General features: G+C 49.7%; 1 protein-coding gene across 1 annotated transcript in view; it reads right to left on the bottom strand.

Moving 5' to 3' along the window:
* The window catches only part of TG (thyroglobulin), a 155,591-nt gene that overhangs the window by 133,865 nt on the left and 6,849 nt on the right, over positions 1-14,877 (bottom strand). The window contains exons 5-13 of the mRNA XM_044450405.1: positions 13,794-13,953; positions 8,928-9,034; positions 8,545-8,688; positions 7,574-7,759; positions 4,646-5,686; positions 3,041-3,628; positions 2,201-2,437; positions 1,533-1,670; positions 798-875 (exon numbers count right to left, since the gene is read on the bottom strand). Coding sequence (XP_044306340.1) covers positions 798-875; positions 1,533-1,670; positions 2,201-2,437; positions 3,041-3,628; positions 4,646-5,686; positions 7,574-7,759; positions 8,545-8,688; positions 8,928-9,034; positions 13,794-13,953 — 2,679 coding nt within the window. The remainder of the gene's footprint in view (positions 1-797; positions 876-1,532; positions 1,671-2,200; positions 2,438-3,040; positions 3,629-4,645; positions 5,687-7,573; positions 7,760-8,544; positions 8,689-8,927; positions 9,035-13,793; positions 13,954-14,877) is intronic.

Genomic DNA, 14,877 nt, shown 5'->3' with positions numbered 1-14,877 from the left:
TGATTTTAAAAGCAAAAGAAGAGATACACTGAGCACATGCAGTCTGGTGTTTTAAACTCACTTAAATCATAGCATCTGGAATAAAATGAAGTCTGCTTCTGATCTCCTGATGCTAAACACATTGTCTTGGGAATAAGCTTGGGAATATAGTCGTGAAAAGAATATATTGTACTTTAAAAATAAAACTAATAAAAATGAGCATCTGTCACCATGTACATACCCACCGGATGACCCCTGGAAAAAGTGCTTTGAAGCGAAGGATGCTGTGGCAAGCGGCAGCGGCGCTGGTGGGCCCTAGCGCACCCCCACTGGCACAGGTTCTGCAAGTGGCCCTCTTCGCTATTGTCCCCGTCTGCCTCTCCTGGATGGTCATCTGGGGCTTCCTGGCCTTCAAGGGCCTGGGCTTTAGCCTTGAGTCGAGACCCAGCTTCCCCATTGGCAACGAGTTCAATGTATAAGTAGATGGATCTATGCACTTGCTTCATACTGAGTCAACCCATCTAGCTCAGTCCTGCCTCTGAAGCAGATTCCACATAAACTTGTTTCATACACAGTCAACCCATCTAGCTCCGTTTCTTCTACTCCAGCTGAGAGTGGTTCTCCAGGGCTTCAAGCTGAGGTTGTTCTCAGCCCTGCCTGGAGATGCCTGGGTTTGAACTGGGACCTTCTCCGTTCCAAACAAAATGAACTCAGAGTTCCTGAGCTCTGACTCAATCCAAGTTTGATGAACAATTCACCCAAACTGCTTTGCGCTCTGAACGGACAAAGGAAAACTTGAGAAGAGGAAGGTGACTTACATTGGGGTCGGTTTGTTGAGCGTGTCACCAGGGAATCGGCTATATAGCGTCCTCTCTCATCCACACACCAGCAGTGACCTAGCATGTGACAAAAGACTTATGTCAATTCATGACAGTCCAAGCTGCTTGCAAGGAAGCTTCCCTTGTGACACAGCCATGGGAAGATGCAGACTACAAATCGGAGTCAATGCAGTACATTGGATTGAACTTGCCCCATCTCTGTTGACTGCTATCCTCTCAGCCTCCCATCTCAATTCCTAAATAAATTGATATTGCAATGCTCAGCTCCAAAGAAAGCAAGCTCCGCAGAGGCTGTATAGGTCTGCCAATGTTTTCTCAAGTGGGAGAAAGTTTCGGGGCAGCTTTTAAGGTGGTCCTTCACCTTTCACTATGTTTTTATGGAACATGGATTTTATTTTCTATAAGCTATCTTAGTTGGCTTCAGAAAGTTGATATAGAAATAAAATAGATAAATCATGAATAAATGCAGTTTACAAGTTCATCCCACTGTGATGAAATAATATTGGTGTTTTTGCAGTATCTATTTATTTATGTTTTGTTGAGCAAACAAGCATCCAGAAAGACAGTATCAACATTTAAAGCCTTCTATCCCTTCTTGCTAGCCAGCTGCAAAAGTCAGCAACCTCTGTTCCAGCATACTTCACCTAAACAGATTAACAATAGTCACCAGCCATGAACAGACCCTCCAAGAACCATCTTTTGGCCATCATTTACCTGAGCTTTCATAACACTGGACAGGTTCCCAGTTCCCCAGTCCATCACACTGGGGGAGGTAGGGCTGAAATCCCAAGCGCACGGCCTCCCCTGCAGAAGCCTGTGATGTAAAATGTCTCCGCCAGTAAAAATGCAAAGCTAAAAGTGGGGAAAAGAGCACATACAGACTAAGAATGGATGTTCAGCATGGCAGCGAGGACAAGCAGACTCCAAATTTGCAAATAATTGCCATGCATCAAAATTGTAACAGGCCTAGCTCACTATTGCTTACACTGGGTTATGAGTAACATGTAGCTCTCCAGATGTTTTGGCCTTCAACTCCCATCAGCCCTAGCTAGCTCAGACAGAAGTGAAGGATAATGGTAGCTGGAGGCTAAATATGTGAAGAGCTACAAATTGTCTTCCTCTGATTTATTTCAACTGACCATAGCTTTCCATGAGGGGCCTTTTCCAGCCAGAACAGGTGATTCCAGGGATCGAACTGGGGGCCTTTTGCATAATAAAAGTCCTAGCAAATGAGGGAAAAGGTTCCTCCAACATACCGCAGGTACCTGACATGCATTTCATCCCCCTTAAAAAATTAAGAGTCGGCAGTACCATCAAAAGGGGCTTCCCTCCAAGACAGATGGAATATGCCCAAATTGGATAATTTCCCCTTGCAAACATACTTGACTGTGCAGCCAGCCGGAGGGCATAATCCTTCCCCGTCAGCAACTTTTCTGAAAATAAGATGCCTGGCTGAGAAAAATTATTCAGAAGCTCATCCTCTGTAAGCATGGCCACTTTGGCCATCAAAAAGCTCTCTCCGAAAGGAAAGTGGGAGGTGCTGGAATCCCGAATGAGGAGCTCCACCTGGTTGGCAAACTCCCTGGCCTCACGCTTGGCAGCTTCACACTCTCCAGGACCTACAGGGAGGAAAAGTGTCATTGAGTGCGCTTCTGCACATTGGTACAGCTCACCACTTCTGCCCTGGAGAAATTCTAGGATCATAAAATTTTAGCATTGGAAGGAACCACCAAGGTGCCCTGCTGGCAGTTTGCATTCAACGTATCAGGAGAGCACTGGATCCAACCCAACTTTCTGCTCAAAGGTAGGACTTCTACAGAACCCGTAGCGCCCCCTTAAATACTTCCAATGCAGGCAAGCACAGCATCTCTCAAGGCAGCCAGTTCCACTGGCAAACAGCTCCTGCTATGAAAACATTTCTCTAAATGTTCATCCCAAATTTGCACCCTTCCCATTTTTGCTTATCAGTTCTAGTCCTGCCTCTGAAGCAGATTCCACACAAATACCCTCCCACCATGAAGATCAGGAGACAGCCAATGTGTCTCCTCTTATTCTTCTCTTCTTCAGGTGAACCTCTTTCAGACTAAAACCAGATGTCTTTTTTTTCAATAAAAGCAGTTAGCAAAAATTTTGTTCATCACACTGCACATTTTGGATAGAACACCTCAACATATATAACACAGTTTAAGTACAAGACCAAGTGATGGAGGAGAGTTACTTACAATCTGGAATTTCATTCACGTTGGCTTTGCTTCCTTGCATTTGTCCCTTTTCATCCACACACCAACAGTTGCGAAGATCAAAATGGCCTAGAGGGCTACTAAAACCACTGTAAGATCCAGGGTAATGGATGAGATTTCCATGAAGAAGCTGCCAAAAAGTGAATGGTTCCAGCAAAATGTTCGCTGGTGACCTTTGCGTGGTCTTGCCTTCCAGCACTTCTGGAGGGACGATGTCAAAGAAAGGATATTTGGAGAGCTCTGGAAAGATATTCTGTTGGCCAGTTTCATAGAGGTTTTTGACAAAGTCTTCAAAGTTTTGCTGAGATCTCTTTTCATAGTCATTCAACACTCCCACCAAGTCAATCAAAGAAAGATCTCTGCCATTATTGTTCTGAGTGATCCACCTTTGATACCATTCAAAGGCTTGTTCAGGGGGGCCATTACACTGGACCTGTTTCCACTGACCATCCAGACTGCACTGTGGGATGTAGACATTCGCCAGCTGAGCAAAGGCAGCAGGATCCAGGAGCAGTTGCTGCACAGTTCTTAGGACAGCCTGACCAGCTGCTAACTGGCAGTCCCTTGGACCTGAAGGACAAGAACGTCCATTGGTTGCTAAGCATGCATAGAAACATAGAAACAGAGCAAGGCAGAAGGGGTCTCCCAGGCCATCTAGTCTGACCTCCGGCTCCAGCCGGCTCCGCTCACGACATGCCCACCAGGAAGAGTCTACTTGCATCATTGGTGAGGTTAGCCAATTAAAAACCTCTTGATGGAGTTATTCAGTGCAGGACCATAACACACACACAGAGGGAGAGTTTTCAGGGGATAAGAAATTGTGCAGGATGGGGATCATCTTAGAAGAAGCATCCCTCCTTCTCTCAAAAATGCAGGAGGGAAGGCCCCTTCTAAGATGGTCCCTTGGGTTTGGGAAGCACAGCTAGTGCAAAATGTCTTCTCCCTCCTGGGTCAGCTTCACCTGCTCCCAGTCTGTTTCTGAGCTCACTTCAGTTGTTTGTTCTTACCTTTAAAGCCCTAAATGGTTTGGGACTAAGATACCCAAACTTCCCGTAAGTGTGATTGTCATGGGAGCCCCTGTTATGCATTCAAGCCCTCTAGCATGGTTGGGTCGTATGGTGCTGAAGGCAGGGTCTTTTTGGTAGCCGCACCCCTATTGTAGAACTCCCATTGCTAGGGAAGTCAGACTAGCCCCGCCTTGCTATGTTTTAGACAGGCAGTGAAGACTGTATCATTCAGCTGGGCTTTTCATGGTTTCTAATATCACATTCTGGTTTTGTGCTATGGCTGCTAGCCAGCCAGTCATTCCTTGATTAGGATGATGGTTGGTTCTTTGGCCAAGGCCATGGCTAATGGTTCCTCATCAGAGGCTTATGGTTTGGAGCTCTTTTTTGAGCATTGGCCATCAAAAGAGGTGAGCTTAGGAACAGACCAGGAGAGAAAGATGGGGAAAACCAATACTCAGTTGAAGACCTTAAGTATGTTGGAATATACCAACCACCACCAGCAGCTACAGCCAACATTAAAGCATCACACAGAACAAGCAGAAGCAGCAATGCACATGAAAATGCAAAATATATAACTCACACTGCAGAGGCCATCCTGAATTTGCATCTATGCCTGGAATACGCCTGCCTTCTGAATCAACACAAAAGCAATCTCTTCCATGGCACTGGACTGGCAGGAATTTTCCTTCCTGGGTACATGAAGGAACAAACAGCTCGGAACCTGCAGGCTGGCTTCTTTGCAAGCGTTGCAGGCTTTCCCTTTGCTTTTCACATGCCGTGGGGCACCGCGGGCGCACGCCTCGTACTCTGGTCCCTGGGATTTCCCTGCCACTCAAGTTCACACACCAACAGTCTCCTGCATAGCACTGTATTTCCTCATACCTTCCCTCTTTTGTACAAGCTGGTACAAACAGAGTTTCCGCCTGCTCCACACAGTCCTTGGATTTCAACACTATCCTCGCAACATCCCCTAAATCTTCAGCAACAGTTTCTGGGACAGAAATCACATGTGTCAGAAAGGGGAAGAACTCTGGGGCTTCGAGGAGAGACGTGAGAAACAGGACTGCATTCTGATTGTCCTGCAAATTGACGGTGCGGCCCAAGCGGTCTGCAACCACCTGGCTCAGGTTGAACTTCTCCTGCGGCACCAATGGTGAAAGTTGTTGGCCTAGTTCACTGAAGCCGATGGCCATCCCTCTCTGCTGGAAAAAACGGTCCAAATTGAATTTGCCATTAGGCCCGAGGGCTCCTGTGACGTTGAACTCTACTAAATTTTTCAAGAACTTCCCTCCGAAAAGGTTTTCTTGGAACCGCCTGGGGTTGCTGGTGAACTGAAGGGCAATGCGAGCGAGTTCTCTTGAAGGAAACATCCCTCTGATGGCTTCGCTGAGGATGGATTCAAGTGCAGGTAGCTGAGAAACACTCATTCGTTTGGTGATGGGAGACAGCACGCCAGAATCCACAAACAGTTCCTTGAACCAAGGTGGACAAGAGGACCCAGCTGTTCTCTGTGGCTCTTGAGTGGCAGAAAACAAATTTTGCTGGCTGAAATGTCCAACGGGGCCATAAAAAAGCCTGGACAGGGCCACTTGTCTCACAGAGATACAAGTGTGTTCTTCACCTACACAAAAGAAAAAATGGCAGTGGTGGAGTTGTTATACGTAGAAGCATAGAAATGTAGCAGAGCGAGTCAGAAGGGGCCTCCTGGGCCAACTAGCTCCAGCCAGTTCTGCTCATGACATGCCCACCATGCGCATGTTCAGCCTGTCCTTGAACACCTTCCCCGATGGGGCTTCAACCACCTCCCATTCCATACCCTTGGGGTCCTAACCGTCAGGAAGTGCTTCCTAAATCTTGGTTTCTGGAGCTTTGCTCCATCAGAACACATCCTGCCCCCTTCCACAGGGGAAAACAGGTCACGACCCAGCTCCATGTGACCCCCCCCCCCCCCCCGATGTACCTATATGTTGCTAACAGGTCCTCTTGCAGTCTCCTCTTCGCAAGGCTGAAGAGACCCAGTTCCCTCAGTCTCACCTCATATGGCTTCCCCTGCAAACCGGCCACCATCCTAGTGGCCCTACGCTGCACCGATTCCAACCTTGCTATATCCCTCTTCTAATGACTGGCCCAGAACCGAACACAGTATTCAGACTAGGTTGCATGGATGTCGTTCAAGAAGCAAGGAGATTTTTCTTGACTGGCTGCCTCGGAGAGGACACACCGGGGGCACCACAGATGTCCTCCAAGTAGCAGCGATTGTTGTTATGACAATCCCATGGCCTCCCAGGAGAATCCAAATGTTCTGGTAGTGGTGATCCTCCCTACCAACAAGCCTTACCATCCTCTCCTCCCACAGCAGGCCAACTAATCAGCCTTCCTTCTCCATTCAAGACAAAGCACCTCCCAAAACTGCATTTCAAAATTAGCAATAAACTGAGCTGGTTCAGACAGGAATCAAGCTATGTTTCATGACATCTAGACCTGGAATGTTGTCCATCCTCCAACAAACCAGAGTTCCAGGTTCGGACATCACGATAAACAGCCCAGAGACAGCACATCCCTAGTTGGCTTATTGCAGGTGGGAATGTGGGAACCAGAAGCACACGGCCTGGCTCCCACTGCTCGTCTCGGCAACCTCGCAACCGAGGCTCTGTTGCGATGCGGGTGGCATAGAAATGTTTTAAATAAACAAATAAGCAAACCTGCAATACTCTGGGTTGCCATAACAGGCTCACCAGGATGTTGCTCCTCCTTTCCCTTGTGAGCATTGCAGTTTGTGCAGTCAGTGTGGTATTCACAGCCTTTGTCGTGCCCGACGACGCGACAGAGACATCTACTCGGGAGGGGGAGGCAGGAGCTCACAGTGAGAGTCGGGCATTGGAGCAAGGGGACTTATATTTGAGGCCCAGTGCGCAGACGGCCCCTCTGCAGCCTGGCTCTGAGACTGCTGAGCAAGGAGCCTCTCTGCAGTCTGACCCCATAGCCTCTGAGAGAACAGCCTCCCTGCAGACTGACGGGGAGGCATCTGCAAGAGCAGCCTCCCCTGATTCCAGCTCTGAGCTGCCTGAAGAAGTCGCCCCCCGGCTCCTGACCCTGAAACTGCTGAGCAGAGTTCAGGAGAACAAGAGGATTCAATGGAAAGTCTGACGAACGCTAAAGTCAGGAGACCTTTAAGATGACAATTACAATTACGACGACAGGACAGAGGTCTGTCCCACCCATGAGTGGAAAGACGAGACAGGACGGTCTGATGCCACGTGGTCTCCTGAGGTAGCTCAGAGGAGCGGCAGCAACTGGACTGCAAAGGGGCTAGTTATTAGAGCTTACCAGCCACATCGTAAATCTTGAGGTGAATAGCAATAAAAGTCTTTAGTTTCACTGCCGGCTGCTGTGCAAGTTAATTGGAGACACAAGTTACGACCTCACAACAGTCTTGGTAATGCAAACTATTGGCTTGGCCTCTCGGCAAGCTGCGTTCCACTGCCCCTCTGATTCAAGTCTTACATACCACAGGCTGGGGCCTGTCCTCTCCTCCTTGTTCCAGGGAGCTCCTGCCCCTTGGCATCCACACACCAACACTCCCCATCCAGCTGACATTGCTTCGGCTCATAGGCTCCATTCTCATCACACGATGGCCAATAGATGTGCTTGAACTGAAGGGCGGTGAATCTCTCTGTCTCGCATTTGGAGGGACCTGCAGGACAAGCATCAGGGAAACACTGAAGGAATGGGAACGATTCTCGTCCCTTTCTGTTTTATGGGTCTGCAGAAGGCTGCTTTGCACAGCACTATACTCAGGCAGCACCCAGTGCATTGCATGACCAAACTTATCACTTCTGAGCCTGTTACATCTCACTGTGGTTATGTTAGGAACTGATTGAGACAAGTGACTGGTTTGCATGTACAACCACTGGTCGTGGAGGACAAGAGATGGGAAGTTGTTATTTTGTGCAAACCTGGGCTATTTCCTAGGCATTCATGTTTGCATAAGCCCATGCCTCCCATTAAGCTGGCAAAAGGTACAGAAGCTGCAGTGAGCTAAAAACATGGTGGGGAAGAGGAACACAAGCTGTTTGGGCCATGGTTTCTGCTGGGTGACCTACAGAGGACTGAGAGGAAAGAGGGGAAAGGAGGGAGTCCAACAACCATGGAGATCAGGAGCACCACGAGTTGTTCCCAGAAAAATCAACCCACCGGGGTGAATTGCTTGGGTGGGGGGGGGGGCGGGTTGACATGACATGCAATGGAAGCAAAACTCTTGGTGCCGTAGCAACCGGAAGACCTTCAGATCCTCTTCTTTGGTGGTGCTTTTTCTCTTCTTGGGGAAATCCATAGGTGGGGAAATCCATCCTATGACACATTGCTTGGCTTCTGTCTTGGGAATGGGGTGCAGCTTGCCCTCCACCTCACATAGCAAAATGCCTTGGGCTGGCCTTGTTGTGAGCCCACTTCCCATGCCTCGTGACCCTTGCTACGTACATCTGAATCTGCCAAACGTCGCCAGCTGTACTCCCAGAAAACGTCTCTGCAAGATCCTGTACATGCTGGTTTCAGTAAATGTGGAAACTGGCTCCAGGGATGCGAAGACTGTGTCATACACGTTCTCAAGCAGCATTTCCAGACCTGAGAGAGAAAGCAGCATTTTAGCACATGTTTCTGTACTGAAGATCCCCATTCCCCTTTTCTTAATTCTACTGTAAGGTATCCAAAACAAAAATCCACAATTGTGCATTTGAAATGTGTTTGTGTAACTATAAAAACAAAGTGATCTGCAATGTAAGTTCTGAGAACATCCCATTCTGGTCTTGGAGATGAGCATATTTGGCTTGGGATAGATGCCACAAGATTTGTGGGGTACCCACCTGTATCATCGAGTTCCCGTCCTAGGCTGTCAGCGCAGTAACAGTAGCCAGAGACCTCTGGGAACAAGCTTCGGAAGGTACTAAATGTTAGGAATGCTTCTGGGAACCTAAAAGCAAAGTCAGGCCCATCAGAAAGTGCGGCACATGTCATGATGCGCTGGTGACATCACAGCCCTGTGTGTACTTTCGCAGCTGCTCTCATTTGTGCAACCACAAATGTTGCCAAAAGGAAACTAGATTTTACTAGACATGACTTAGACTGTCCAGAGATGCTCATGGCACCAAAAACCCCATTCTGAGAGCTGGCTTTAAGCACCCAGCTCACAGATCCTGTTCACACATCACAATGGCCCACCATGGTCTTATCTACCATTGGGAGGTGTTGCGTTGGCCCAGGTGCTCCTGAGCACCATTTTCTGTGGCCGCCTGGTTTTCCAGGACTCACCATACCATGTAAATCCCATCAACAGGGGTTCCTTTAGGGTTGGATAACCCTCAAATAACCCTAAAGCCAACCATGGGCTGCTTTAGGGTTGGCTAACCCTCAAACAACCCCTCCCTTCCAGGGTGTGATGACAGGTAGTCCACAGCAGCCAAGCACGTACAGGCACCATGCAAAAACAGACACTATGGGCAAATTAAGCTGTGCGAACCAGAATTCACTGTCCGTATGCATAAGTGGTTGCTGACTTCAGCGCAAATCCCATCCACAAGTCCAAGAAGTGAGAACATGAGCTGAACCAGAGGTTATGTCCAAAAAGTGCTTCCCACTGCCCAAGGTATTGACATGGTACTTGTGCCGTCTAATAAATATACCCATCTCTTTGCCTTCATCCTGTAGGAAGGGGGCATTGTTTAATTCATGACACACACGCATTGCTCAGCTGCCAAACTGAAGAGCTGCCAGACCTGTCAGCATCTGTAGATGGCACAGCTGGGGAACCTGAAACCTTCCAGATGTTGGGCTACAATTCCCCAGATCCCTGCCTGCTGCTTATACTGGCTGGTGCTAGGAACTGGAACTGGGCTCCAACCACATCGGGAGACCTGCATGTTCCCCACATTAGGTACTTGAAGTGCGGTGTGCCATTTCGCCCACCACTGGCAGGAAAAGGTCTTGGACCAGCCCACCACAGCACCAGCTGCATCAGAAGCATCAGCCTTCAGCCCCGTACGGTGGCTGCGAGACAGGAAGATGCCCTTGGCAAGTCCCTGTTGGCGTGAGAGCACAGCTGCCACATCTGTCAAGGTGACATAGATTTATTCCATTGCAGCACTAGGAATCTCCAGAGGGCCGGAAGAATGAGTCACAGCTTGCCCCGAGGATTACAGCCGCCCCATTCATTCCCAGGTCTCGGCAGCGCTGTGCAAGATGGCGAGCAGCCTAAATAAAGTGGAGCTTCCTTTCGCCCCGGCACATCTGCTTTCCGTCACTAATTAAGGCAGACAAGAGCCGATGAAAGTGCTTTGAACCTGGTTACCTTGAAAACAAGCACCGCTGAACGGGCTTAAAGAGGAAGGGGTTTTTGGTAACACATGCCATGGACCACATCGCAGGGCTGCAAAAGCCCTCAGGGGTGGATGCCACCCCCTTGGAAAGACAAAAAGAAAAATGGGCTTGAGTCGGGTAACAGGAAGCAGGCAGGACGCATGGCTTGTCTGTTTACAAGGCGGCCTTTGATTGCAGGCTGCTGTACGTAAAGAGTGGCCTTTCGCTCTGCATAAGGGATCTCCGTCAGATGGAAAACGCTCCATGTGTGCAGAAAACTAACTTGTCCCGCAGAAGGGCTCCAGGGCAGCCTCCTTGCTCATGTGCAGCTTTTGAAAGTGTGGTGAAGCTCGGAAACTTTCAGTCTTTCTGCCTTCAGGCTGAGGCGGTGCAGCTCAGCAGAGGAGGTGGGACCTGCCCCTGGGGCCTTCGGCAGACAAGGCATGGCACGGGCCCCACCAGAGGATGCATGTGTGAGCTGCGCCGTCCATGTGCCCGGCTGCCATGCTCTCCCCAGTGTGCATGCTCGAGACAGGAGGGAAGGGCCAGGCAAAGCTAAGGGTTTTCCCACCGGCTGCAGTGGTAAAAGCTACTCCGACTCTGTTCGGCATTCTCCTGCTGAAACGAATGGGGCGAAGGAAGCCAGCAGCACAGCTTGGCTGGATCACGTCCTCCTGTGCTTTCACTCCAGCTTCCACAGAGAGATGGATAAAGAGATGCGCTCGGGGACCTTCTCAGAATGACATCATAGGAGGAAAGAGGGTTGTGGGAACAAGGCAAATCTGCAATTTGCCCCTCCTCCCCTAGAGGAGCTGGGCACGCGCGTTTTCTTTACCTTGGTGTAAAGGCACGCGGTCCCCTTTCCATTTTGGGACCAAAGTGCTCCAAAAGCTCCAAAGCCTTTCAGTCCAGCCATATTTTGAGTGGAATTCCCCACACGCCCCATGGGGAGAGGGGGTTAAGAATGAAAGAGTGAGAAGAACTCCATTGGAACATTTAAAACCCCTCCATCCCCTCAAAACAGCAGGCATTATGTGAAAATCGTGGGTGGGAGGAAGTCCTCCTGGACTGCCACAGTCCTGACCAGAATGGCTTAGCCCTCTGTTATGTATGTTACGGGTGCAAGAGTCGGATGCATATGAACTTCAGCAGCTGCCTTGGACTGGGCCAGACATTGGTCCATCTGACCCAAGATTACCAACACGGGCTGGCAGCACCTCTCAGAGGTTCAGAAAGAGCTCTTGCCTAGCCCTGCCTGGAGATGCCCGCGGTCAACCCTGGCCCCTTCTGCACCCAGAGCAAGAACTGTGCCCAGTGGTGCAGGAGTGAGCTGGGCCCATAAATGCTCGTGGAAAGAGGTCCACGCGGTCACTCCAGGCGAGGAGAGACCCTGGTCCCAACAGAAGCCCTTCTCATGCGTGCCCAGCACAGTGAAAGAAGGTACCCATGGCCAGTGGCCGTGGAGTCTGGCAGCACTAACCCCTGAGGCGCCATGACACCTGCCCACCTGCTCTGCATGTGTGCCTGGAGAGCATTTGGATGCCTCCATCCCAGTCCCGGATCATGCAGGATAGCTGTGGAAGGGAGCACCCGCACTGCTCTGCTGGTGCAGTGGAGCCAAGCTTTGCAGGATCGTGTCCACGGGGCTGTATCAAAGTGCACCCGTATCCCTACATACGCAGAGAGGCAGATCAGCAGCTGCATGTCTGGGCATCCCCTGGGCACACAGCCACGGGGGCTACGGGGAGCATCCATCCCTCAATGCTGGCCAAGGACAGTGCCAGGTCCTTGTGCCCAGCTTCTCTATGGAGCCACTGCGAGACCGTCTGGCCAGAGTCAGTGCTGGAGGTCAGCCACTGCCGCTGGAGCCCCACGTCTTTCATGTGGACCCCTGGATTCATGGGAGGCCATCCGCCCTACCATTCTTCCGGGCAAGCTGCAAGCCCAGAGGTCAGCTGATCCCTGCACAACTGCCTCTGCTGGAAGAGCCGGCTTTTGGCCCGCATGTCCCTCCCTTAAATGTGGCTGCCGGAAGCTTTTCCTTGAAATCAAATGTACCACCTTTGGACAGCTAGGGCTGTCTTTAGGAGATGGGTGTTTCCGAGACATGTACAGGGAGAGAGAGAGACTTTAGGGCACATGCAAAGCTGTGCTTTTGCTCCTTGGTTTTGCTTTTGCCCGGGGGCCTGAGCACCAACACCCAGCCCTGCCCTGGGTCTAGCAGCAGCATTCTGCAAGGAAGAAAGCCTCTTTCCAACGGTCCTGGAGTTGAACAGCCCCATATAGTTGTTCTGCAGCTAGTTTTCCGGAGGGAGTGGGGAGGAAGAAAGGAAAGGGGGGTGCCTTTCTCCCTGTGCCCAGCCCAGCCTGATTGGCATAGATCTTTGTGCTCCCCAGGAAATAAATATCGTGGTAGCACAACCACAAGTATTAATGGCCACATCCGAGCTCTTCTTTTAACTTTAGAACCAAACTGCGAAGTTGATTCAGAGCTTATTTTAAAGATCTTTCTTCTCACCACCCCAATTTATGCTTCCAAATATGACCTTCACACCTTGTTCAATTTATGCAACTATATTTTCCTCTCTTTTTGATGCACGTATGGCTAGTTGTGTTTTAGGGATTGGAAAAATAAGTAAGCTTCATTCAGCCAGAGGTTGAGACATCGATACTTTCCTGCCCTCTAGTGGCAGCTATCAGTACTTCGCCCGCTGTGTGCATAGTTGGAGCCGTATTGCACATAAAGGTAGAGTTGGGTTCATTTAGGGTCAGTCAGTAAATCCAACTAGAAGTTTGAGATTTAGAGGTTGCTTTAAATCAGTCTCTCTCAACCTGGTGTCCTCTGGATGTGTTGATTTGCAATTCCCATCTGTCCCAGGCTAGACTTGTTGCAGCCAAGCTGTAAGCCAAATGGCCTGGTTTGTCTGGGTTAGGACCACACCCACCCCTTAGCATTAGTAGATTAGCATTACTAATAGTAAGTAATGTTTAAATGCAGGTGTCCTTCCACCACAAGTAGTAGGAACACAGCACCTTCCTCAAACAGCAACTGACTCAGTGGGATTCCATAAGCCAAATAACAGCAAAAAGCAGATCTAAACCATTATCGTACAATGCAAATTAAAATTGCACCACAAAACATAAACTAAAAACAGCATGCCCAGCACCTCTCCACAATATAAAGCTGTTCCCCATCCACAACCAAGAGCAGCCCACCACGACTGGGCCATAAGCACAGTTTGCAAATTTATGCAGATCTCCTGTCTCCATCCATGCCCCTTCCAGACATGGAGAAAACATGAGGACTAGCATGAAATTCCTTAATTCTTACCAAAGGTGCTTGCGAAAAGGTATTTGCAAAATTGTGTGCTGCCTACCTGTTAAAATTACGGATGAGATCAAAGACCATCCTATCTGTTCGGTTGACAAACTTGCACTGTACCGGCAGAAATTCTCCATCCGCTGAGCATTGGGGTGGGCTCTTCTCACCAACACCGTGGAGAAGACGGCGATCTCGGATCTCACATTTCCCAGGGCCTGGCAGGCAAGCGCAAAACATTTGCAGTGAAATCACCATCATGTGTGGAATCTCTCAGGGGCTGGAAAGTCTCCTGCAGCATTTGACAGGTTGAGCAGGATTAGTTCGAGGGACAGGACACTGAGGGCCAAGGCAGGGTGCCAGGAGTTCAGAATGAATTATTCTTGTTCTCCGACCTGTCATTAGCAAGAGTTGGATTGGTAGGCATGGGAAGGAGACGCCCATTCATGGGGGGCTCCACAATGGCGGAGCTGTCTCCCCAAGGACAGTGCTGGCTTCAGGTTTGGGAGGGCCTGCGGTCTTATCTGGACCAGGATAAGAGGCAGGTGAAGAAGCAGACTGGACGGTGAAGAGGAGAAGCAACCCCAGGGGGCTCTCACCAGTGGACCCCCACTGGGCAGTGGACCCTGGGCAAATGCCCACCCATGCCGGTCTTTGGTGTCAGCCCTACTCAGAGAGGTGCACTGAGCTGCCTTGCCTGGTGCCTCAGGATGTTTTTCTGTCCTGAAATTTCCTCCATGGTGGTTCACTGTTGCCTTGATCCCTTTACCCATCTGTGTATTTGTTTGCTTTCACTGGGTTTGAATGTTGCTGAACAATTTTACATCTTAGGCTATTTTCATACCACATGTCATTGTAAGTGGCTTGGAAGAATCCATTTGAAAAGGGGGCACACAGAGCTAGGAAGGCAGGCAGGCAGTTTTGTGAGGTTGCCGGAAAAGATCTGAAGAAGGAGTCCTTCATCCAGCCTTTCCCTTCTGGTGTGTTGGACCACATAAGAACATAAGAGAAGCCATGCTGCATGGACCAAAGGTCCACCAGTCCAGCACTTCATACACATGGTGGCAAACCAGCTGCCCACAGGATCCCTCAATTAGGAAGGGTACAAGACCTCCTCCCGCCCAAGCTCCTCCCCAACTGGT

The sequence above is a fragment of the Varanus komodoensis genome, unplaced genomic scaffold, assembly GCF_004798865.1.
Source record: "Varanus komodoensis strain SLA01 unplaced genomic scaffold, ASM479886v1 scaffold66, whole genome shotgun sequence".
NCBI classification, from domain to species: Eukaryota; Metazoa; Chordata; class Lepidosauria; order Squamata; family Varanidae; genus Varanus; species Varanus komodoensis.
Note: the sequence above shows the minus strand (reverse complement) of the source record. Positions and strands in the feature narration are given on the sequence as shown.